The sequence below is a fragment of the Chiloscyllium plagiosum genome, unplaced genomic scaffold (genome assembly GCF_037043375.1).
Source record: "Chiloscyllium plagiosum isolate Xiang-an unplaced genomic scaffold, Cpla_swu_hap1 HiC_scaffold_11, whole genome shotgun sequence".
Lineage (NCBI taxonomy): Eukaryota > Metazoa > Chordata > Chondrichthyes > Orectolobiformes > Hemiscylliidae > Chiloscyllium > Chiloscyllium plagiosum.
The window spans coordinates 1,120,660-1,146,331 of NW_028270149.1; the positions used below are offsets into that span (position 1 = coordinate 1,120,660).

At 43.4% G+C, this 25,672-nt stretch overlaps 1 protein-coding gene across 3 annotated transcripts in view; it reads left to right on the top strand.

Moving 5' to 3' along the window:
- Positions 1–25,672, top strand: part of ints6l (integrator complex subunit 6 like) — a 166,264-nt gene that overhangs the window by 33,915 nt on the left and 106,677 nt on the right. For 2 of the 3 annotated variants that reach the window (XM_087991830.1, XM_087991833.1), the window contains one exon: positions 20,057–20,146. The exons of the other annotated variant lie outside the window; for it this stretch is intronic. In XM_087991830.1, the coding sequence (XP_087847956.1) occupies positions 20,057–20,146 (90 nt within the window). The remainder of the gene's footprint in view (positions 1–20,056; positions 20,147–25,672) is intronic. 3 annotated transcript variants of the gene reach the window in all.

The following is a 25,672-nucleotide window of genomic DNA, read 5'->3' on the forward strand; positions in this document are numbered from 1 at the left end:
CTCCGGCTATCAACTCTATCTATGCCTCTCATTATCTTGTACACCTCAATTAGGTCCAATGAAAAAAGTCTGAGCTCAGTCAACCTCTCTTCATAAGATAAGCCCTCCATTCCAGGCAGCATCCTGGTAAACCTCCTCTAAACCCTCTCCAAAGCATCCACATCTTTCCTATAATAGGGCGACCAGAACTGGACGCCGTATTCCAAGTGCGGTCTAACCAAAGTTTTATAGAACTGCAACAAGATCTCACAGCTCTTAAAGTCAATCCCCCTGTTAATGAAAGCCAAAACACCATATGCTTTCTTAACAATCCTGTCCACTTGGGTGGCAATTTTAAGGGATCTATGTACCTGCACACCAAGATCCCGCTGTTCCTTCACATTGCCAAAAATCCTGTCTTTAATCCTGTACTCAACTTTCAAGTTCGACCTTCCAAAATGGGCAGCACGGTGGCACAGTGGTTAGCACTGCTGCCTCACAGCGCCAGAGACCCGGGTTCAATTCCCGCCTCAGGCGACTGACTGTGTGGAGTTTGCACATTCTCCCCGTGTCTCCGTGGGTTTTCTCCGGGTGCTCCGGTTTCCTCCCACAGTCCAAAAATGTGCAGGTCAGATGCATTGGCCATGCTAAATTGCCCATAGTGTTAGGTAGGGGGTAAATGTAGGAGTATGGGTGGGTTTCGCTTCGGCGGGTCGGTGTGGACTTGTTGGGCCGAAGGGCCTGTTTCCACACTGTAAGTAATCTAATCTAATCTAATCTAATCAAAATGCATCACTTCGCATTTATCCAGGTTGATCTCCATCTGCCACTTCTCAGCCCATCTCTGCATCCTGTCAATGTCACGCTGCAGCCGACAACAGTCCTCTATACTGTCAACAACACCTCCAACCTTTGTGTCATCTGTAAATTTGCTTACCTATCCTTCAATCTCCTCATCCAAGTCATTAATAAAATTACAAAGAGTAGAGGCCCAAGAACAGAGCCCTGTGGAACACCACTCACCACTGACTTCCAGGCAGAATACTTTTCTTCCACTACCACTCACTGTCTTCTGTCAACCAGCCAATTCTGTATCCAGACAGCTAAATTTCCCTGTATTCCCATTCCTCCTGACCTTCTGAATGAGCCTAGCACGGGGAACCTTATTAAATGCCTTGCTGAAGTCCATATACACCACATCCACCGCTTGACCATGATCAACTTGTCTAGTAACATCCTTGAAGAAATCAATAAGATTTGTGAGGCATCACCTGCCCCTCAAAGCCGTGCTGACTGCATTTAATCAAGCTATGCTCTTCCAGATGGTCATAAATCCTATCCCTCAGAATCCTTTCTAATACCTTGCAGATAACAGACGTGAGACTGACTGGTCTGTAATTGCAAGGGATTTCCCTATTTACTTTTTGAAGAGAGGAATTACATTTGCCTCCCTCCAGTCCTCCGGTACGACTCCGGTGGAGAGCAAGGATGCAAAAATCTTTGCAAGTGGCGAAGCAATCACATTTCTCGCTTCCCAAAGCAGCCAAGGACAAATCTGTGCCCAGAACTGCACACAATACTCCAAATGTTGTCTGACCAGAGCCTTATAGAGCCTCAGAAATACATCCCTGCTTTTATATTCAAGTCCTTTCAAAATAAATGCTATCACTGCATTTGCCTTCCCAACTACTGACTCAACCTGCAAGGTTACATTGAGAGAATCCTGGAGTAGAACTCCCAAGTCTCCTTGCACTTCAGATTTCTGAATTTTCTCCCCATTTCAAAAATAGTCCATGTCTCTCTTCTTCCTACCAAATAGTCCATGCCTGTATTCTTCCTACCTCTTCCTCTGGGATTATCCCTGACTCCAAAGATTCCTGAAAGTTCAGTACAAGTGCCTATACATTCTCGTCACCTATCTCCTTCAGAACTCTGGGGTGTGGTCCGTCTGGTCCGAGTGATTTATCCACCCTCGGTATGTCTTGTGCCTTTAACTAAACCAACTGGCAGCTTAATGTTCCAGGAAACACCTGCTGCAGACAGATAGAAAGGGAGGCAAGAGAGGAGAAGCAATGGCGTTTTTGATAAGGGATAGTGTTACAGCTGTACTTGGGATATTCCCGGACTTACATCCAGGGAAGTTATCTGGGTGGAACTGGGAAATACAAAAGGGATAATCACCTTATTGGGAATGTATTATAGATCCCCGAACAGTCAGCAGGAAATTTGTAAAGAGATTTCAGTTATCTGTAAGAAAAATAGGGTGATTATGGTCAGAGATTTTAACTTTCCAAACATAGACTGGGATTGCCGTAGTGTTCTGTTTAGATAGGAATTTTTTAGGTGTGTACAGGAAACTTTCTGATTTAGTATATGGATGTATCTACGACAGAAGGTGCAAAACTTGACCTACTGTTCAGGAATAAGGCAGGGCAGGTGACTGAGGTGTCAGTGGGGGAGCACTTTGGGGCCAGCAACCATAAATCTATTAGTTTTAAGAATGCTAGATGATGAGAGAAATTGAAGGTTTAGTTCAGAAAAAGCAGGAAGCATATATCAAGTATAGACAGGATATGTTGTTCTGTTTCTCTATGTCCGTATCGGTCAAAGTAAATGCTCAGCCACACAGTATGGCTTTACCTTCTTCGTCTTTATTCTGGGCCCTGGAAGAGAGATACGATTGCCCATGTGCACAGATACATGAGTTCTCGGTCTTCTCTTGAATAGCAGATTCTTCTTGAATTGTATAATGATATACAGGGAGCAGCATCCAAATAAGGTAACATCTCTATTGATTGGGTGACTATTACAATTAAGCCATCTGGTGTTACACAATGGAAGCTTTTCAACTTGTTAGCTGGCATTACACAATGGATGCTTTCTAACCCGTTAACCCACTACCCTTGCTCCAGCACTTCATTGTTTACTGCAAGTTCTTATCTGGTCAGAGTCTTGCTAGCTGAGCCTTTGTCACACAACTGAAACTTAACTCTTTCCCTACCCACTCATTACCTTTACATTTTCTCAGATACATTGAGTGAATCCTTCGAGTATAAAGGCAGTAGGAGTATACTTAGAGGGCCATCAGGAGGGCAAAAAGGGGCATGAGATAGCTTTGGCAAATAGGGTTAAGGAGAATCCAAAGGGTTTTCACAAATTCTTTAACGACAAAAAGGCAACTAGAGAGAGAATAGGGCCCCTCAAAGATCCCTGATGAAGGGCTTTTGCCCAAAACGTAGATTTTCCTGCTCCTCAGATGCTGCCTGACCTGCTGCGCTTTTCCAGCACCACTCTAATCTAGATCCCTCAAGGATCAGCAAGGCGGCCTTTATGTGGAACCGCAGGAGATGGGGGAGATATCAGTGTTTACTGTGGAGAAGGATGTAGAAGATATAGAATATAGGGAAATAGATAGTGACATCTTGAAAAATGTCCTTTTACAGAGAAGGAAGTGCTGGATGTCTTGAAATACATACAAGTGGATAAATTCCAAGGACCTGATCAGGTGTATCCTAGAACTCTGAGAAGCTAGGGAAGTGATAGCTGGCCCCTCTTGCTGAGATATTTGTATCATTGATAGTCACAGGTGAGGTGCCAGAAGACTGGAGGTTGGCTAATGTGGTACAATTATTTAAGAAAGGTGGTAAGGACAAGCCAGGGAACTATAGACTAGTGAGCCTGACATCAGTGGTGAGCAAGTTGTTGGAGGGAATCCTGAGGGACACGATTTACACAGGTTTGGAAAGGTAAGAACTGATTAGGGATAGTCAACATGACTGTGCGTGGGAAATCACATCTCACTAACCTATTTGAGTTTATTGAAGAAGTCACAGAGGGTTGCTGAGGGCAGAGCATTATCTATATGGACTTCAGTAAGACATTTGCCAAGGTTCCCCATGGGAGACTGGTTAGCAAGGTTAGATCTTGTAGAATACAGGGAGGAATAACTATTTGGATACAGAACTGGCTCAAATGTAGAAGACAGAGGGTGGTGGTGGAGGGTTGTTTTTCAGACTCGAGGTCTGTGACCAGTGGTATGCCACAAGCAGTGCTGGGACCACTACTTTTTGTCATTTATATAAATGATTTGGATGTGAACATAGGAGGTATAGTTAGTAAGTTTGCAGATGAAGGTGTAGTGGACAGCAAAGATGGTTACCTCAGATTACAATGGCATCTTGATCAGATGGGCCAGTGGGCTGAGGAGTGGCAGATGGAATTGAATTTAGGTAAGTACGAGTTGTTGCATTTTGGGAAAGCAAATCTTAGCAGGACTTATACACTTAATGGTAAGGTCCGAGGGAGTGTTGCTGAACAAAGAGACCTTGGAGTGCAGGTTCATAGCTCCTTGAAAGTAGAGTCATAGGTAAATAGGATAGTGAAGAAGGCATTTGGTATGTTTTCCTTTATTGGTCAGAGTATTGAGTACAGGAGTTGGGAGGTCATGTTGTGGCTGTCCAGGACATTGGTTAGGCCACTGTTGGAATATTGCGTGCATTTCTGGTCTCCTTCCTATTGGAAAGATGTTGTGAAACTTGAAAGGGTTCAGAAAAGATTTACAAGGATGTTGCCAGGGTTGGAACATTGGAGGCTGAGGGGTGACCTTATTGACGTTTATAAAATCATGAAGGGCATGGATAGGATAAATAGACAAAGTCTTTTCTCTGGGGTGGGGTAGTCCAAAACTAGGGGGTATAGATTTAGGGTGAGAGGGGAAAAGACATAAAAGAGAGCTAAGGGGCAACTTTTTCACACAGAGGGTGGTACGTGTATGGAATGAACTGCCAGAGGAAGTGGTGGAGGCTGGTACAGTTGCAACATTTAAAAGGCATCTGGATGGGTATATTAATAGGAAGAGTTTAGAGGGATATGGTAAAAACAATGACTGCAGATGCTGGAAACCAGAGGGATATGGGCCAAGTGCTGGCAAATGGGGTGAGATTAGGTTGAGGTATTTGATCAATATGGGCGAGTTGGACAAAAGGGTCTGTTTCCGTGCTGTATATGTCTGTGACTCTATTCTGCCTGTATTCCTCCCTCACTTCTGGTGTTGTTTTTTTAAAGCAAAAAGTTTGGTATTGTGGAAATGAATTCTGACCATCATTGCTATTGTGCCTTTGCTAAGACTGCTGAAGACTCTTGCAGTTTGAAGAAGATAATGAATTGATATTCTTTTCCTTGATGAAGGTTTTAAATTTATGGAACCTACTAAAACATGTAAAAAGTCCATTTGTATTTAAACACAAGATGTAAACAAAACATATGGGAAGGGAAGTTCTTCATTTCCATAATGTTGCTCTGCTCTTGGTGTCGATCATTTTTATTCATTCTTGTATGCCTCGTGGATGCCTATTTTTGAGTGCTGGTTGTTTGGCAATTTGAGTCTGGCTGAGGTGTTACCATGGGTAAACCAACAGTAGGCTGTGTGCTCCTCAAGCTCCCAATACTTCAAACAGGCTAAAGGCTTGAACAGAATTCTGTTCTATGCAGAGAACAGGTGCCTGCTTATTGGGTTCTTGATTATTCTGGTCAGTTCGATGTTCTTTTCAATACAGACAGCTTGAAGGTGTGTGCTGTTGGCGTAATGCCACTAGGCATTAGTTAGTTCTGATAACACCTTGTACAAAGCAAAATATCAAAAGAAAGTAAATGAGATTAATAGCCAATATGATTTTTTAAAATGATTTTGCAGCCTGGGGAGATTAGATTAGATTAGATTACTTAGTGTGGAAACAGGCCCTTCGGCCCAACAAGTCCACACTGACCCACCGAAGCGCAACCCACCCATTCCCCTACATTTACCCCTTTTACCTAACACTACGGGCAATTTAGCATGGCCAATTCACCTGACCTGCACATCTTTGGACTGTGGGAGGAAACCGGAGCACCCAGAGGAAACCCACGCAGACACAGGGAGAATGTGCAAACTCCACACAGTCAGTCGCCTGAGTCGGGAATTGAACCCGGGTCTCTGGCGCTGTGAGGCAGCAGTGCTAACCACTGTGCCGCCCACGAAGGGAGGGTGTTGACCAGTATGAGAGAATTCTCTGTTGTCACGTGGAACCCTGATGTCATTTATGTTTGCTTGATTAGTTATAGTTTAATATCTGATTTGAAAGTTGGAATCTCCAGCAACACAGCACTGTATGCAGCCATGGAAGAAAGCCTGAAATATACGCCACAACCTTCGATTCCAAGAGAGGAGTGTCCTAAATTACCAATTAGTTAATTACCAGTAACTTACTAAGATACCAATTGTACTAATACCTTGGTTGTTGGTAAAATTCTAGAATCCATCATTTAGGATGAGCTTTCTGAATTCTTGGAAGTGCAGGGTCGGATTAGAACAAGTCAGCATGGATTTAGTAACGGGAAGGCCGTGCCTGACAAACCTTAGATTTCTTTGAAGAGGTAACAAGTAGGTTAGACCAGGGAAACTCAGTGGATATTATCTATCTCGACTTCAAAAGGGAGGCTGAGTAAGGTGAGCTCATGGTGTTCGAGGTGAGCTACTGGCATGGATTGAGGATTGGCTGTCTGACAGAAGGCAGAGAGTTGAAATAAAAGGTTCTTTTTCGGAATGGCAGCTGGTGACAAGAGGTGTCCCACAGGGTTCAGTGTTGGGGCCGCAGCTGTTCACTTTATATATAAATGATCTGGATGAAGGCACTGGGGCATTCTGGTGACGTTTGCCGATGATACAAAGTTAGGCAAACATGCATATAGTACTGAGGAGGTGGGGAGGCTGCAGGAAGATTTAGATAGTTTAGGAGAGTGGTCCAGGAAATGGCTGATGAAATTCAACGTGAGCAAATGCGAGGTCTTGCACTTTGGGAAAAAGAATACAGGTATGGAATATTTTCTAAACGGTGAGAAAATTCATAAAGGCAACGTACAAAGAGATCTGGGAGTGTTAGTCCAGGATTCTGTAAAAGGTTAACTTGCGGATTGAGTCTGTGATCAAGAAAGTGAATGTAAAGTTGTCATTTATCCCAAGAAGGTTGAAATGTAAAACAGTGATGTGCTTCTGAGAATTTATAAAGTTCCAGACAGGCCCCATTTAGAATACTGTGTCTAATTTTGGGCCCCACACCTCAGGAAGGATATAGTGGCACTGGAACGTGTCCAGCAGAGATTCACATGGATGATCCCTGGAATGGTAGGCCAAACATACGATGAACGGCTGAGGATCCTGGGATTGTATTCATTCGAGATTAGAAGGTTGAGGAGAGATCTAACAGAAGCTTACAAAGATAATGCATGGCTTAGAAAGGGTGGACACTGGGATGCTGTTTCCATTAGGCGGGGAGACTAGGACCTGTGGGCACAGCCTTAGAATTAGAGGGGGGTCAATTTAGAACTGAAATGAGGAGACATTTCTTCAGCTAGAGTGTGCTGGGCCTGTGGAATTCATTGCCACGGAGTGCTGTGTAGGCAGGGATATTAAATGTCGTCAAGGCAGAGATTGATAAATTCTTGATCTCGCAAGGAATTAGGGGATATGGGGTGAGTGCTGGTAAGTGGTGTTGAAATGCCCATCAGCCTTGATTAAATGGCGGAGTGGACTCGATGGGCCAAATGGCCTTACTTGCACTGCTGTGACCTATGGTCCTAAATTAAACTGAAATGTGGGCTGAATCTAGAGCAGCAGGGAGAGGGACATCAAGATATAGTGAGCCCGAAATTGGGGGGTGATAGAACACAGAACAGTACTACATAGAACAGTACGGCCCTCGATGTTGCACCGACTAGTGAACTAATCTAAGCTCATCCCCCTACACTATCCCATCATCATCCATGTGCTTATGCAAGGATTGTTTAAATCTCCCTAATGTGGGTGAGTTAACTACATTGGCAGGCAGGGCATTCCAAGCCCTTACCACTCTGAGTAAAGAACCTGCCTCTGACATCTGTCTTAAATCTATCACCCCTCAATTTGTAGTCATGTGCCCTTGTACAAGCTGACGTCGTCATTCTAGGAAAAAGACTTTCACTGTCTACCCTATCTAATCCTCTGATCATCCTTGTATGTATCTATCAAGTCCCCTCTTAGCCTTCTTCTTTCCACTGAAAACGGACTCAAGTCCCTCAGCCTTTCCTAATAAGAGCTTCTCTCCAGATCAGGCAACATCCTGGTAAATCTCCTCTGCACCTTTTCCAATGCTTCCACATCCTTCCTGTAATGGGGTGACCAGAAGTGTACACAATATTCCAAGTGAGGCCACACTAGTGCTTTGTATAGTTGCAGCATGACATCACGGCTCTGGAACTCAATCCCTCCACTTATAAAACCTAACACACCATATGCCGCCTTGACAGCTCTATCAGCCTTGGTGGCAACTTTCAGGGATCCAAGTACATGGACTCCAAGATCTCTCTGCACATTCACAGTACCAAGATCTTTCCATCGATCCAGTATTCTGCCTTCCTGTTATTCTTCCCAAAGTGTTGCACCTCCCATTTCGCTGCATTGAACTCTATTTGCCACCCCTCAGCCCAATCTTGCAGTTTATCCAAGTCCCCCTGCAACATTCTTCCACACTATCTACTACTCCACCGACTTTAGTGTCATCTGCAAACTTATTCATCCATCCATCTTTGCCTGCATCCAAGTCATTTATAAAAATGACAAACAGCAGTGGTCCCAAAACAGATCTTTGTGGCCCACCACTAGTAACCGGTCTCCAGGCTGAATATTTTCCATCAACCACCACTCGCTGCCTCCTTACAGGAAGCCAGTTTCAAATCCAAACTGCTAAATCACCCTCAATCCCATGCCTCTGCATTTTCTCCCAACAGCCTACCATGTGAAACCTGATCAAAGGTTTTACTGAAGTCCATGTATACTACGTCAACTGCCCTACCCCCATCTACATACTTGGTCACCCTCTCAAAAAACTCAATGAGCTTTGTGAGACTCGACCTACTCTTGATGAAACCATGTTGACTATGTACAAACAAACTGTTACTTGCTAGATGATTATAAATCCTATCTCTTATAATCCTTTCCTACAACAGAAGTAAGGCTCACTGGTCTATCATTACCTGGGTCATCTCTACTGCCCATCTTGAACAAGGGCACAACATGTGCAATCCTCCAGTCCTGTGGTACTAAACCTGCAGACAATGATGACTCAAAGATCAAAGCTAAAAGCTTCACCATCTCCTCCCTGGTTTCCTAGAGAATCCTTGAATAAATCCCATCTGGCCCAGGGGACTTGTCCACTTTCACTCCTAGAATTGATAACAGCTCTTCCTTGAGAAGAAAGTGAGGACTGCAGATGCTGGAGATCAGAGCTGAAAATGTGTTGCTGGAAAAGCGCAGCAGGTCAGGCAGCATCCAAGGAACAGGAGAATCGACGTTTCGGGCATAAGCCCTTCTTCAGGATTCTCCTGTTCCTTGGATGCTGCCTGAGCTGTGCTTTTCCAGCAACACATTTTCAGCAACAGCTCTTCCTTACTAACATCAATCCTTTCTAGTCTAATATCTCGTATCGTAATCTTCCCCTCTAAAATATTCTCCTTTTCCTGAGTGAAAATCAATGAGAAATATTTGTTTAGCATCTCTCTGATCTCCACAGGGTCCACACACAACTTCCCACTTCTGTCTCTGACTGGCCCTATTCCTACCCTAGTCATCCTTTTATTCCTCACATGCCTATAGAAAGCTTTAGGGTTCTCCTTTATTCCACCTGCTAAAGACTGCTTTTGTACTCCCTTTGCTCTTCTTAACTCTCTCCTTAAATCCTTCCTAGCTAATCTGCAACTCTCCATCGCCTTAACTGAACCATCACGTTTCATCATCACATAAGCCTCCTCCTTCCGCTTAACAAGAGATGCAATTTCTATAGTAAACCACGGTTCCCCTACCTTATCACTTCCTCCCTGCCTGATACGGACATACCTATCAAAGGCATGCAATATCTGTTCCTTAAACCAGCTTCACGTTTCGATTGTCCCGATCCCCATCCGGGTGCTCCGGTTTCCTCCCACAGACCAAAAATGTCCAGGTCAGGTGAATTGGCCATGCTAAATTGCCCGTAGTGTTAGGTGCCAGGGGTAAATGTAGGGGAATGGGTCTGGGTGGGTTGCGCTTCAGCAGGTCGGTGTGGACTTGTTGGGCCGAAGGGCCTGTTTCCACACTGTAAGTAATCTAATCTAAAAAGTCCCCTGCATTTTGCTACCCCATCCTATGCCTCCCAAGTCTTGCCTATTCGCATAAAATTGCTCTTGCTCCATCAATAACTCTTGACCTGTGGCATGTACCTATCCCTTTCCATCGCTAAACTAAATGTAACTGAATTATGGTCACTCTCTCCAAAGTACTCACCTACCACTAAATCAGACACCTGGCCTGGTTCATTACCAAGCACCAGATCCAGTGTGGCCTCCCCTCTTGTTGGCCCTTCGATATGCTGTGTCAGGAAACCCTCCTGCACACGCTGGTTAAAAACTGATCCATCCGACGTACTAGAGGTAGAGCATTTCCAGTCAATGTTGGGCAAAGTTAAAGTTTCCCTTAATGACCACCCTGTTCCTTTCACTCCTACCCAGAATCATTTTGCCAATCCTCTCCTCCATCTCCCTGGAACTCTGCAGAGTTATATAAAAAACTCCCAGCAGTGTGACCTCTCTTTTCCTGTTTCTAACCTCAGCCCATATTGTCCTCGTCAAAAGTTCTTTCAGCCACTGTTATATTATTCTTGACTAACAAGGCCACTCCTCCCCCTCTTTTACCACCTTGCTTGTTCTTAATGAAATATCTAAACCCTGGAACCAGCAACATCCATTCCAGACCCTGCTCTATTCATGTTTCCGAATTGGCCACAACATCGAAGTCCCAGGTACCTATCCATGCTGCAAGCTCACCAGCCTTATTTCAGATACTTCTGGCGTTGAAGTAGACACACTTCAAACCAGCTTGCTGTTTGCCAACATATTCCTGCGACCGTGAAATGCTGTCCATGCCCTCCCTACTCTCATACTCGTGTGCACTGGAACTACACCTCAGGTTCCCATCTCCCTGCTGAGCTAGTTTAAACCCATCCGAATAGCACCAGCAAATTTCCTACCCAGGAAATTTAAACTTCTATGAGGATTTTTCAGGTTTACGTTGAAGGAGAAACTTTTGATTTGGTCTTTGCCATGATTTGGAAAGGAACCTCACCTGGTACCAGTCAAAAAACAAGTTTAACCAACATGGAAATAAGCAAAATACTCCATCCAGTGACATAAAACTGGTTGTGTGATATTTGTGGGAGAATTTCCAACTATCCTGGAATTTACCATTTTGTATCTGGTGTAATGACAATTCAAAACTTAACTATTCCATGTTCGTGGAGATATGTGCAATAATTAGCAGGCCCTAAAATTCTAAGCATGTTGTATAGGGCAAATGAATTGCACCGGATGATTTTGAAAGAAACAGTGCTATGCTGCGAGGAAAGGAAATGCCTTAGAAGTCCTTAAAATGGACTGCTGACCCTATGAAGTCTCACAGCATCAGTTCAGGCATAGTGACATGATGTCAAGAAATAGCTGAAGACTTTAGGTACTGCAAATGCATCAGGCGCCAACAATATTCCAGTGGTAGTGCTGAAGGCATCTGTTCCAGGACGAGCCAACTTGTTTCAGTACATTTACAGCACTGGCATCTACTCGACAGTGTGGAAACTTGTCCCAGTATGTCGTGTCCATAAAAAAGAAACAGGAGAATTAATTACCACCCCATCAGTCTGCTCTCAATCAACAAAATGATATAAAGTGCTATCGACATCACTATCAAGTCGTACTTCAGTTAAAGATCGCTTCTGCAAAAGGTTAGAAGTGAAGATGTTTTCTGTTGATTATGAGATCAATGCTATTTGTGACTTCTCGAGTACAGAATGTTCCCACATAACAAGACTGGATAACATCCAGGTGTGAGCTGAGAAGTGGCAAGTAACATTTGTGCAAAACAAATACAAGGCAGTATCCAGCAAGAAGGAACCTAACCAATTGCCTTTGACACTCAGTGGCATTACCCTCGCTGTCAATGTTATTGATTAGAAACTGAACTGGATTTTTCATTTAAATGCTGCGGTTATAAGAATCCTGTAGCAAGTAACCCACATCTCTATGACTACCAAAGCCTATCCACCATCTACAAGGCACAAGTGAGAATTGTAATGGATTACTTTCCACTTAACTGGATGAGAGCAGCTCCAACAACATTTGAAGCTTCACACTATCCAGGACAAAACAACACACTTGATTGGCACCACATTCACCACCTACGCATACTGTCAGCAGCATATACCATTTACAAGATGCATTTCAGGAACTCATAAAAGCTGTTTTCACAGAGACTCTTTCAACAGCACCTTTCAAACCTGCAATGCGTATCATCTAGAACAGGAACAGCTGATGCTTGAGAGCACCACATTCAGTTTCCCCTCCATTTTGACTTAAAACTATATCGCCATTCTTTTACTGTTACAGGACCAAAATACCGGAACCTCCTGCATAACAGTGCTGTACCTATATCATATGCATTGAAGTGCATCATGAAGGCAGCTCATCATCACCATTGCAAGGGTAATTAGGGATGAGCGACAAATGTTGGCCTACTGGTGATGCTTACATCCCTTGAAAGAATCCAAGCTAGTGTTCTGTACAAGTTTGACATGATTTCTTTGCTCTTATTATCTGTTTCTCAAGAGAATTTGGGATAATGTATGCTATGCTAACTATTCACTCAACCTGTCTTTCAACTTTTAATATTTTATGCATGTATACACCCAAGAACCTTTGCTCCCGCAACCACATGAGAACAAAGAACAAAGAAAATCTATAACCCAGAAACAGGCCCTTTGACCCTCCAAGCCTGAGCTGATCCAAATCCACTGCCTTAACCTATCGCCCAATTCCTAAGCATCTGTATCGCTCTGCTCCCTACCTACTCATGTATCTGTCCAGACGCACCTTAAATAAATTTACGGTGCCTGCCTCTACTACCTCTGCTGGCAACGCGTTCCAGGCACCTACCACCCTCTGTGTAAAGTACTTTCCATGTGTATCCTCCTTAGACTTTTCTCCTCTCATCTTGAAAGCGTGACCTCTTGTTATCAAATCTCTCACCCTGGGAAAAAGCTTATCTCTATCTACCCTGTCTATACCCTTCATGATTTTGTAGACTTCAATCGGGTCTCCCCAAAATCTCCTTTTTTCTAATGAAAACAATCCTAACCTGCTCAACTTCTCTTCATAGCTAGCACCTTCCATACCAGGCTACATCCTCGTAAACCTTCTCTGCACCCTCTCCAAAGCATTCACATCCTTTTGGTAATACGGCGACCAGAACTATACACTGTATTCTAAATGCGGCTGAATCAAACTCTTCTCCAATTTTAATATGACTTGCCAGCTCTTATACTCAATACCCTGTCCATTGAAGGCAAGCATATCATATACATTCTTGACCACTCTATCCACCTGTGCAGCAACCTTCAAGGTAGAGTGGACCTGAATTCCCAGATCTCTCTGCTCATCAATTTTTCTCAAGGCTCTTCCGTTTGCAGTACAGTTGGCTCTAGAATTAGACTTCCCAAAATGCATCACCTCACATTTGCTTGGATTGAACTCCATCTGCCACTTCTCCACCCAGCTCTCCAGTCTGTCTATATCCTCCTGTATTCTTTGACAGTCCCATATCCTTTCTGCTATTCCACCAGTATTCGTGTCATCTGCAAACTTACTGATCAGACCAACAATGCTCTCTTCCAGATCATTTATGTATATTACAAGCAACAGTGGCCCCAGCACTGATCCCTGTGGAACACTATTGGTTACCTTTCTCCATTTTGAGAAACTCCCTTCAACTACTACTCTCTCTTCAAAGTTTGGGTGAAGATTTGTAGCTCGGGTGCTCGTTGTTGTGGTTCTGATCGCCGAGCTGGAAATTTTTGTTGCAAACGTTTCGTGCCCTGTCTAGGTGACATCCTCAGTGCTTGGGAGCCTCCTGTGAAGCGCTTCTGTGGTGTTTCCTCCGGCATTTATAGTGGCCTGTCCCTGCCGCTTCCGGTTGTCAGTTTCAGCTGTCCGCTGTAGTGGCCGGTATATTGAGTCCAGGTCGATGTGTTTGTTGATGGAGTTTGTGGATGAGTGCCATGCTTCTAGGAATTCCCTGGCTGTTCTTTGTTTGGCTTGCCCTATAATGGTAGTGTTGTCCCAGTCAAATTCATGTTGCTTGTCGTCTGCGTGTGTGGCTACTAAGGATAGCTGGTCGTGGCATTTCGTGGCTAGTTGATGTTCATGAACATCAAGTAGCCACGACAAGCTATCCTTAGTAGCCACACACGCAGACGACAAGCAACATGAATTTGACTGGGACAACACTACCATTATAGGGCAAGCCAAACGAAGAACAGCCAGGGAATTCCTAGAAGCATGGCACTCATCCACAAACTCCATCAACAAACACATCGACCTGGACCCAATATATCGGCCACTACAGCGGACTGCTGAAACTGACAACCGGAAGCGGCAGGGACAGGCCACTATAAATGCCGGAGGAACCACCACAGAAGCGTTTCACAGGAGGCTCCCAAGCACTAAGGATGTCACCTAGACAGGGGACGAAACGTTTGCAACAAAAATTTCCAGCTCGGCGAACAGAACCGCAACAACTACTCTCTGTCTCCTATTGCTCAACCAGTTCTTTATCCACCTAGCTAGAACACCATGCACACCATATGACTTCACTTTCTCCATTAGTTTACCATGGGGAACCTTATCAAATGCCTTACTGAAGTCCATGTATATGACATCAACAGCCCTTCCTTCATCTGTCAACTTGGTCACTTCCTCAAAGAACTCTATTAAGTTGGTGAGGCACCATCTATCCTTCTCAAAACCGTGTTGCTTATTACTGATAAGTCCAGTTTTTTCCAAATATAAATAGATTTTATCCCTCAGTACCTTGTCCAGTAACTTTCCCACCACTGACGTCAGGCTCACTAGTCTGTAGTTACCTGGAATATCCCTAATACCCTCCTTGTACAGGGGGACAACATGAGCAACCCTCCAGTCCTCTGACATCTCACCTGTGTTAGACGATGCTACAAAAATATCTGTCAGGGCCCCAGCTATTTCCTGTCTTGTCTCCCTCAGCAACCTGGGATAGATCCCATCCGGTTCTGGGGATTTGTCCACCTTCGTATCCTTTAGCCTACCCAATACATCTTCCCTTCTTATGTCAACGTGATCCAGAGTAAACAAACTTCTATCTCTAATCTCAACATTCATCACCTCCCATTCCTCAGTGAACACTGATGCAAAGTAATCATTGAGAATCTCACCCATTTTCTCAGGTTTGACACACAACCTTCATTCCTTATCCTTTAGTGGACCAACCCTTTCTCTGGTTACCCTCATGTTTCTTATGTAAGAATACAAGGCCTTGGGATTCTCCTTAATTCTGCTCCCTCAAGTTATTTCATGACTCTTTTAGCCTGCTTGATTCCTCGTTTAAGATTTGTCCTACTCTTCCGATATTCCTCCAAGACCTGTTCAGTTCTTAGCTGCCTGGACCTTGTGTACGCTTCCCTTTTCCTCTTGGCTTGTCGCATCATTTCTCCTGTCATCCACGGTTCACAAATCTTGCCTTTCCTATTCCTTGTTTTCAAAGGGACATGCCTATCCTGCACTATCTTCAGCCTATCTTTGAAAGTTTCCCGCATATCAGATGTGGACTTTCCTTCAAATAGCTGTGTCAAATCTACATTTCTGAGCTCCTGCCTAATTTTGATATAATTGGCCTTGGCCCAGTTTAGTAATCTTCCCTTAGGACCACTCTCATCTTTGTCAATGAGTATTCTAAAACTTACAGAATTGTGGTCACTATTCCGAAAGAAGTCCCCCACTGCAAGTTCTCCCACCTGGCCTGGCTCATTTCCCAACGCCAAGTCCAATATGGCCCCTTCCCTCGTCAGACTATTGACATACTGCTCTAGAAAACTCTCCTGGATGCTCCTTACAAATTCTACCCCATTCAGACCTCTGACACTAATGTTGGGAAAATTAAAATCTCCCATCACCATCACCCTTTGCCTTTACATCTTTCCATAATCTGTTTATCTATTTGTTCTTCTACCTCACGCTCACTGTTGGGAGGCCTGTAATACAGCCCCATCAATATAACTGTACCTTTCTTATTTCTCAGCTCCACCCATCACGCCTCACTGCCTTCCATAATGTCTTCCCTTAGCACAGCCGTGATACCATTCCTGACCAGCAATGCAATTCCTCCTCCCCCACCCCCCCTCACCTTTTATTTCCCTCCCTGTCTCGTCTGAAGTATCTACATCCTGGAACGTTTAGTTGCCAATCATACTCTTCCTTCACTTAAGTCTCTGATTGCAGTAATGTCATATTCCCAGGTACCAGTCCAAGCCTTAAGTTCATCTGCCTTACCCACTATACTCCTTGCATTAAGTACAGTATATGTACTTCAGGCCGCCAGTTCTTTTGTGTTCATCTGCTCTCTGCCTATGCTTCCCCTTGGTAATGCTAACTTTGTGATCCTTACAGTCTCCAGTTTCCACCTCACTGTCTACTAGTCTTCTCTTCTGGTTCCCAGCACCCTGCCACATTAGTTTAAACCCTCCCCAACAGCAGTAGCAAAAACTCCCCCAAGGACATTAGTTCCAGTCTGGTTCAGGTGTGGACCGTCCAATTTGTAATAGTCCCACCTTTCCCAGTAATGGTCCCAGTGTCCCACAAATCTGAACCCCTCCCTCCTACATCATCCCTCAAGCCATGTGTTCATCTTGCCTATTCTTTCTTTTCTACCCTGGTTAGCACGGAGCACTGGTAACAAGCCTGAGATCACTACCTTTTAGGTCCTCCTCTTTAACTTCTCTTCTAGCTCCCTGAATTCTGCCTTCAAGACCTCATCTCCCTTTTTATTTATATCATTGGTGCCAATGTGCACCATAACAACTGGCTGTTCACCCTCCCCTTTCAGAATGCTCTGCAGTCGATCGGTGACATCCCTGACCCCAGCACCTGGGAGGCAACATACCATCTAGGAATCTCGTTTTCGGCCACAGGACCGACTATCTACTCCCCTTACAATTGAATCCCCTATGACTATGGCCCTACAAATCTTTATCCCGCCCTCCTGAACAGCAGTGCCTGCCACGGTGCCATGATCCTGGCAACTGCTGTCTCCCCTGGTGAGCCATCTCCCCCAACAGTACCCAGAACTGTATACCTGTTTTGGTGGGAGATGACCACAGGGGACACCTGCCCTGCTTTTCTACTCGTTCTCTGCTTTTGGTCACCCATTCACTGTCTCCCTCAGCAATTCTAATCTGCAGTGGACCAATTCACTAAACGTGCTATCCACGACCTCCTCAGAATTGCAGACGCTCCACAGTGAGTCCATCTGCAGCTCCAGGGCCGTCATGCAGTCAAACAAGAGCTGCAGTTGGACGCACTTCTTGCAAGTGTAAGAGTCATGAGATTTGTACTCTTTATTTCTTTCTCTGTTTCTCCTTCTAAAATTAATTACTTTACATTGCACTGTATTCAGTTTCATTGCCGCTTGTCCATCTATTGCACCACCTGTTTTCCCTATTGACGTTGGGTATTGTTGTCCTCGCAGTTCACAATGCTTCCAAGTTTGGTATCATTGGAAAGTTTTGAAGATGTGTCCCGTATACCAAGGTATAAGTCATAAATAAACATGAGCAAGTGCTAGGTCTCAAACCAAAGCTTCCTTCAGTTTGAAAGACATCTGTTAAACAGTACTCTGTTAGTTATTCAATTTCATATCCACATTGCTGCTTTTCCTCTAAGTATTTGAGCTGTAACTTTGCTGTTTTGTTTGTTGTACAGCACTGTATCAAATGCCTTTTGGAAGTCCGTGTACATTGTATCAACAGCAAAATTCCAGCAAGTTAGATAAACCTATGTTTTAAAAAATCCACATGGCTTATAGTAGTTAGCCTGTGTACTGCATGTTGTGCTGAATGACTATTTACCTCAGCACTCATATTTTACTGTTGAAAGTGCCATCCTTCAGGTGAGACAGTCTTTGCTGTTTTGTAAAAGAGCTCACGTCCCTACTATGACCACTATTCGCAAGAGTGACCACCTCTTATCCCTCAGCAACACCAGAATGGTAATAGGTTGTCGAATCATCGATGCATTTGCCTTCGAGATGCTTTTTGCAAATTGTCTGCTATGATTCCAATATTACTTCTATGTTTATGCTTCAAAACGACTCAATTGGCTATATAGTGCTTTGGGACACCTTGATGTTTTTCTTTATTCATTTGTGGGATGTGGGCATCACTGGCTAGTCATTTGTTGCCCGTCTCTACTTGCCCTTGAGAAGGTAGAGGTGAGCTGCCTACTTGAACCTCTGCAGTCCATGTGCTGTGAGTTGACAATCAATTCCTTTAGGAAGGAAATTCCAGGATTTTATTCCAGCAACGGTCATGGGTCGGCGATATATCCAAGTCAGAATGGTGCGTGGCTTGAATGAGAACTTGAAGGTGGTGGTTTTCCCATGTATCTGCTGCCTTTGTCCTTCCAAATGGATGTGGTTTTGTTTTGCAAGGAGCTGTCAGAGGATCTTTGTTGAACTTCCTCAGTGGATCTTGTAGTCAGTACACGCTGCTGCTACTGAGCATTGGTGGTGAAGGGGGTGGATGATTGAATGTAGTGCCAATCAAGCAGGCTGCTTTGTGCTGGATGGTGTCAAGCTTCTTGAATGTTGTTGGGGCTGCATCCATCCAGCATGTAGGGAGTATTCCATCACACTCCTGACTTGTGCCTTGTAGAAAATGGACAGGTTTTGGGCAGTAATGAAGTGAGTTTACTCACCTCAGTATTTCTATCATCTGACCTGCTCCTGTCAACTCTGTTTATATGGTGAATCCAGTTGAGCTTCTCATCAATGATAACTCTCAAGCGTGTTGATAGTGGAGGATTCGGTGATGGTAACACTACTGAATATCAAGGGCAGTGGTAGGGACAGTACTTAGATTGTCACTTATTGGAGACGGTCATAGCCTGGCATTTGTGCGGCGTTAATGCTACTTGTCACTTGTCAGTTATAAAAGACATTTGCGAGCATTTGTATTTTAAAATGTCCGAAGTGTGCTGAGAATCTTTTTAATGAAAAAAGCTGCGATGCAATGTATTGCAGTGAAAGGCCAGTCAAATTAAATTCAAGAGTTACTTTCACAAGGGAGTTAGAACAGAGGGACCTGGGACTGCATGTGCATCAGTCTTTGAAGTGGAAGGGCATATTGGGAGAGTGATTAGCAAAGATTGAGATCTTCATAAATAGGGGCATGGAGTACAAAAAACATGCAGGTGCAGCAGGTGGTCAAGAAGGCAAATGATATGTAAGCCTTCATATTGAGAGGATTCGAATTGTACAGTGCCTTGGTGAGACCACACCAGGAGTATCATGTGTAGCTTTGGTCTCCTGTTTGGAAGAAGGATATTCTGACAATGGAGGGAACACAACAAAGGTTTATCAGCTTGATTCCTGGAATGTTGACTACACTTGCGACTGATTTGATTTGATTTTTACTGTCACGTGTACTGAAGTACAGTGAAACGTGTTGTCTTATGTGCTTTACAGGCAAATCGTATTCTCCAAGTGCATTAGGGTAAAAGAACAGAGTGCAGGATACAGTGTTACAGATGCCCAGAGTGTACAGAAAGAGAGAGAGAGAGATCAACATTAACATTAAAGAGGTCCTTAAAAGACTATAAAAATCTTTTGAATACACTCAGGCCATGAAAGTCCTGAAAGGAATACAAGTTATCTCTATTTGAAAAGTACTTTTGTACAGTCTGTGCAGCAACAATGAATAAAAACTTTACTGAAACAAAGTTTTAAAATATCAGTGTTTCCAAGAACTTTGTGTTGCTTGCCTTTCTTTCTTTAGTATCTATGCTTTTTGAGAACTGAATTTTTTGAGAACCGGTGTGGAATTATGAGTTAACCTGCTGTAAAATTTGCCATGTACAGACATCTCTGAAATCAGCTTATTTTATGGCTTTTATTTTGCAGGGAAGGAATCCTTTTTTTCTTGAACCATCTGTTATAATCACCATCTCTGATGGAAGCAAGATGACAAATAACAGTGGAGTGCAAGAGGAGGTATGATACAGGCCCTTGCACCGTTTTGTGATGTGAATATAGTAGCAATTCTAAATTTTATGCATTTTAGCAGTGCATTGCTATGCAATAAACCTCGTGTCCTTTGTCCCTTCCAAATGATTGCCCAGGTGTTATGACCTGCTTTTGATGTATGTGTTTAGGTTTCCTTGCGTTGGTGGTGTCATTTCCTGTAGTGATATCATTTCCTGTTCTCTTTCTCAGAGGGTGGTAAATGGAGTCCAAGTTGATGTTTTTGTTGATAGAGTACCGGTTGGAATGCCATGGTTCTCAGAATCCTCGTTTATGTCTCTGTTTGGTTTGTCCTAGGATGGATGTGTTGTCCGAGCTGAAGTGGTGTCCTTCCTCATCTGTATGTAAGGATATTAGTGATAGTGGGTCTGTGGGTCATGTATTTTTGTGGCTAGTTGATGATCATGTATCCTGGTAGCTAGTTTTCTGCCTTTTTGTTCAATGTAGCATTTGTTGCAGTTCTTGCAAGATATTTTGTAAATGACATTAGTTTTACTTGTCTGTTTAGAGTCTTTTAAATTCCTTAGCTGCTGTTTTCATGAGTTGGTGGGTTTGTGGGCTACCATGATGCCAAGAGGTCTGAGTAGTCTGGCAATCATTTCTGAGATGTCTTTAATGTAGAGGAGAGTGACTAGGGTTCCTGGACGCATTTTGTCTGCATGTTTGGATTTGTTGCTGTGAAATCAGCGGACTGTGTTCATTGGGTACCCGTTGTTTTTGAATATCCTGTATAGGTGATTTTCCTCTGCTCTGTGTAGTGCCTCTGTGCTGCAGTGGTGGCTTGTTGAAATTAAGTCCTTACTGTCATAAAATTCACAAAAAAGGAGGAAAACAATAACAAATTGCCATTCCTAGATGTCACAGTAGAGCAAACAGCCAATCGGGAACTTTAGCATCTATTGGAAAACAACACACATAGACCAAATATTGAACTACAGAAGCAATCATCCCAACATCCACAAACATGGCTACGAGTATTTAAACTACCACTGACAGCCTGCAAATGCACAGACGCCCTGGTGGGAATGTGTGATTGACATGCTGAAAGGAGTAGGTATCCTGTAGCAGGTTGAAGGGAGCGTGACTGTGAAGATCTTGGCCCCCGGGAGGGGTCTCTCGGTTTTGCGATCGGTTAAATAATCAACAGGAATGTGGTCTGCTTCAGCAAGTTTCACAGTTAATCCAATGCCTGGCACAGGTTTGTCCAGCAACAGAGGTTAACAGCTTCTGTGTTCCTTGGAGAAAGTGCGGAATTTCACTTAGAACAAAGGCAATTTTTTATAAGTTTCTTAAGAAATAGTACAGCCTTAATTACAGAATAAATTCAATAAAATGTAGTAAATGACATAATGGACAGCAGGTTAATCCAACGATATTTTCTGGAAAACAAAGTTGTTTACTCCACATTTATCTCTTCCCACCTGCATTTCAAGGTTAACTAAAATAGTTAGTAATGTCCTCTCTAGCTTAGTTAATTCCATGCTGTGAATCAGTTAGCTCAGCAATGCAGGAATGCAGCCTTGAGAAGCCATTTTAAACACGGTGTTAATTTGCATCCTGAAGCCATTTTGTTATGTCACTTTGTATTAAGAAGCCATTTTGTGGTTTATAAAAGCATGCATAAAAATGATTACTCCTGACAATGGTTTAATTCCAGATTTTAGATCCTCATCTAGATAGCCTCGACATAAACCCAGCTTCGTTTGTGTATGTTGGGATGATTGCTTCTGTAGTTCAGTATTTGGTCCGCATGTGTTGTTTTCCTGTAGATGTTGATTTGAAGTTCCCCATTGGCTGTTTGCTCTATTGTGACATCTAGAAATGGCAGTTTGTTGTTGTTTTCCTCCTCTTTTGTGAATTTTATGACAGTAAGAATATTATTTTTGGTCTTGAAGGTTTCCTCTAATTTGTTTTGTTTAGTGATGACAAAGGTGTCATCCACATAGTGAACCCAAAGTTTGGGTTGGATGGTTGACAGAGCTGTTTGTTCAAATCTCTGCATTACTGCCTCTGCTAAGAACCCGGATATCAGAGATCCAGTGGGTATTCCATTGGTTTGTTTGCAGGTTTTGTTATTGAAAATGAAGTGGGTGGTGAGGCATAGGTCTACTAACTTGACAATGTTGTCCTTGCTGATGAAGTTGGTGGTGTTTGGTATATGTATCTTTGGTTCTTCTAATAGTGTAGGCAGTGTTTCTTTGGCCAGGTAGATGTTGATGGACGTGAACATGGCTGTTATGTCAAAGGAGACCAGGATTTCATCCTCTTCCATCTTGGTGTCTTTGTTGTTCAGAAATCTTTGGCTGGAGTGAATGGAGTGGCACGAGTCTTCTAGTAAGTGTTTTAGTCTTTGGTGTAGTTCCTTGGCTAATCTGTACGTTGTAATGAGATTGAGTCTGAGGAGGGTTCCTGGTTTGTGAATTTTGGGTAATCCATACCACCCTCTCAGGAAAAAAATCAGGAAATGACATCACCAACTCAAGGAAACCCAATCACATAAGGGAAAGTGCGTCATAACACCAGGGCTTCACTGGAGGCTCACTGATGATATTACCTAGAATGGTGACGAAATGTCTGAAAATGAACCTTCCAGCTCAGCAAGCAAACTTACATCCAGAACCTTAACCTGAGCTACAAATCTTCTCAAAACTCACTAATGTTTATTCTTTATTGTATTCTCATATATACCCAGGCCAGGGAAGGATGTTAACTGCCCACATGGGTTTTTATTAGAATCTTGTAGCTTCAGATCACTTAAACTGGATGTAAAAAGCTGGATTCGGTATGTTAGTACAATTCAAAATTGCAATCTGCTTTGAATAGATCAGACTCTGGGCTACTCATGGAGTCATAGAGATGTGCAGCACGGAAACAGACCTTTTGGTCCAACTTGTCCATGCCAACCAGATATCCTAACCTAATCTAGTCCCATTTGCCACCACTTGGCCCATATCCCTCTAAACGATTCCTAATCGTATACCAATCCAGGTGCCTTTTAAACACTGCAATTGTACTAGCCTCCACCACTTCCTCTGGCAGCTCATTCCATACACGCACCATCCTCTGTGTGAGAAAGTTGCCCCTTAAGTCCCTTTTATAACTTTCCCCCCTCACCCTAAACCTATGTCCTGTAGTTCTGGACTCCCCCACCCCAGGGGAAAGACCTTGTGTATTTTTCCTATCAATGCCCCTCATCACCTAAGCCTCTATAAGGTTACCCCTCAGCCTCCGACACTCCAGGGACACAGCTCCAGCCTCTTCCTGTGAACTCTGAACCTGCATTCCAAGGTCTCTTTGTTTAGCAACACTCCCTCGGACCTTACCAGTAAGGTTTGCTTTCCCAAAATGCAGCACCTCACATTTATCTAAATTAAACTCCATCTGCCACTCCTCTACCCACTGACACTTCTGATCAAGATCCCATTGCACTCTGAGGTAACATTCTTTGCTGCTACTACACTTCCAATTTTAATGTAATCTGCACATTTTACCAACCATACCTCCTATGTTCACATCGAAATCATTTATATAAATGACAAAAAGCAGTGGACTCTGCACCGATCCTTGTGGCACACTGCTGGTCATAGGCCTCCAGTCTGAAAATCAACCCTCCACTACCACCCTCTTATCTTCAGCCTTCGAGCCAGTTCTGTATCCAACAAGATAGTTCTCTCTGTATTCAATGAGATCTAACCTTGCTAATCAGTCTCCCATGTGGAACCTTGTCGAACACCTCACTGAAGTCCATGTAGATCACGTCTACCGCTCTGCCCTCATCAATCCTCTGTTACTTCTTCAGCAAACTCAATCAAGTTTGTGAAATATGATTTTCCTTGCCCGAAGCTATGCTGACTATCCCTAATCAGTCCTTTCCTTTTCAAATATATGTAAGTCCTGTCCCTCAGGATTTCCTCCAACAACTTGCCTACCACTGATGTCAGGCTCACCACTCTATAGTTTCCTGACTTTTCCTTACCATCTTTCTTAAATAATGGCATCATGTCAGCCAACCTCCAGTCTTATACAATGCCTGCAGTGTAGAAATAGGGCTTTCGGCCCAAGTAGTCCACACTGACTCTCCGAAGAGCATCCCGGAATCACCCCCTACCCTATCCATGTAACCCTGCAGTTCCCATGGCTGATCCGCACAACCTACACTTCCAGGACTATATGGGGCCATTTAGCATGGCCAATCCATCAACCTGCAAATCTTTGAATGGTGGGAGGAAACCTGAACACCAGAGGAAACCCACACAGATACAGGGAGAATACACACTCTCCACACAGATGGTCACCCGAGGGGTGGAATTGAACCCAGGTCCCTGGCGTTGTGAGCCAGCAGTGCTAACCACTGAGTCACCATGCCACCCAGGTTAGAGGTCAATAATTTAACTGCCGTACCATAACCAATTTTGGGCAGCGCAGAGCAAAACAAGATACAATGGGATACATGGATGTGCTGATCTATCAACCTGATGAAAGCAAGGCCACTCTGGTTGTTTCATTGAGTACTCTGTGGGACCTATATTTGATTGAAGCTTTCCTCAGTTGCTGCTGCTGCCACATTTAAATAGAATATGACAGTAAGGAACCACCTCGAAGTCATCTGTTGACTTGACATGTCTGAGGAAGTAGACACCATGATAGCACTTTATCACTGTTTATAACTACATCTCACTGACCGCATTTCAAGAAGACAGCTCACCACTACCATTTTCTACTTGGGATTGGACAATAAATGACACACCACCAGCAATACTCATATCCATGAAAAAAAATTAACAATCTTTCTACCGGATCTGACATTGAGATAAAATGATTTTTTGCACATGTCACACAAACATGTTGTAAGTTGCAGATCTTTCAGTTAGTAAAATTAAGAGGGTTTACATCAAGAGCTTTAGGAAGCATTTGGCCAGAATGTTTTATCATGTTCTCCTATCATGTTGAATTCACTGACTCCCTTAAAGTAGCAGCCACTGTGTGATATGTCTCTGATCTCCTGTGGGGTTTGAAATAAACTTGTTGACTCTGGTTGGTATTTTTGGAATCATGGACAAGCCTGGCTGAACCAATGATGGTAGTTGCAGATCACAGCCCACCTGTTGTCTCTGGCAGTGAATGCTTGGATATATTTGATAGGATTTGCATGAATTGTCAATTGTCTTTAGGTGGAAGGAGATATTGTCTTGCAGACAGTGTTGCATAAATGCTATCGCTCGCTCCCTTGCCCCCTCTCTTTCTTCACTCCCCTCCCTCCCAATTACTTCCCTTCACTCAAACAGCTAGATTTTTACAATCTATTAAATAGATAAGAGCTAAAATCTGCTGGTGGTTTCCTTTGTGTCTCAATGTAAGGCAAACAAAAATATTTTTAAAGCTTTTCTGTAATTCTTTCAGTCTCTGTTAAATGATTCTTAATTTTTAAAGACTTCAAAAATCTGTATTAGTATACACATCTATTGCCATCTAACTGATTTTTTGTGAAACAAGAAC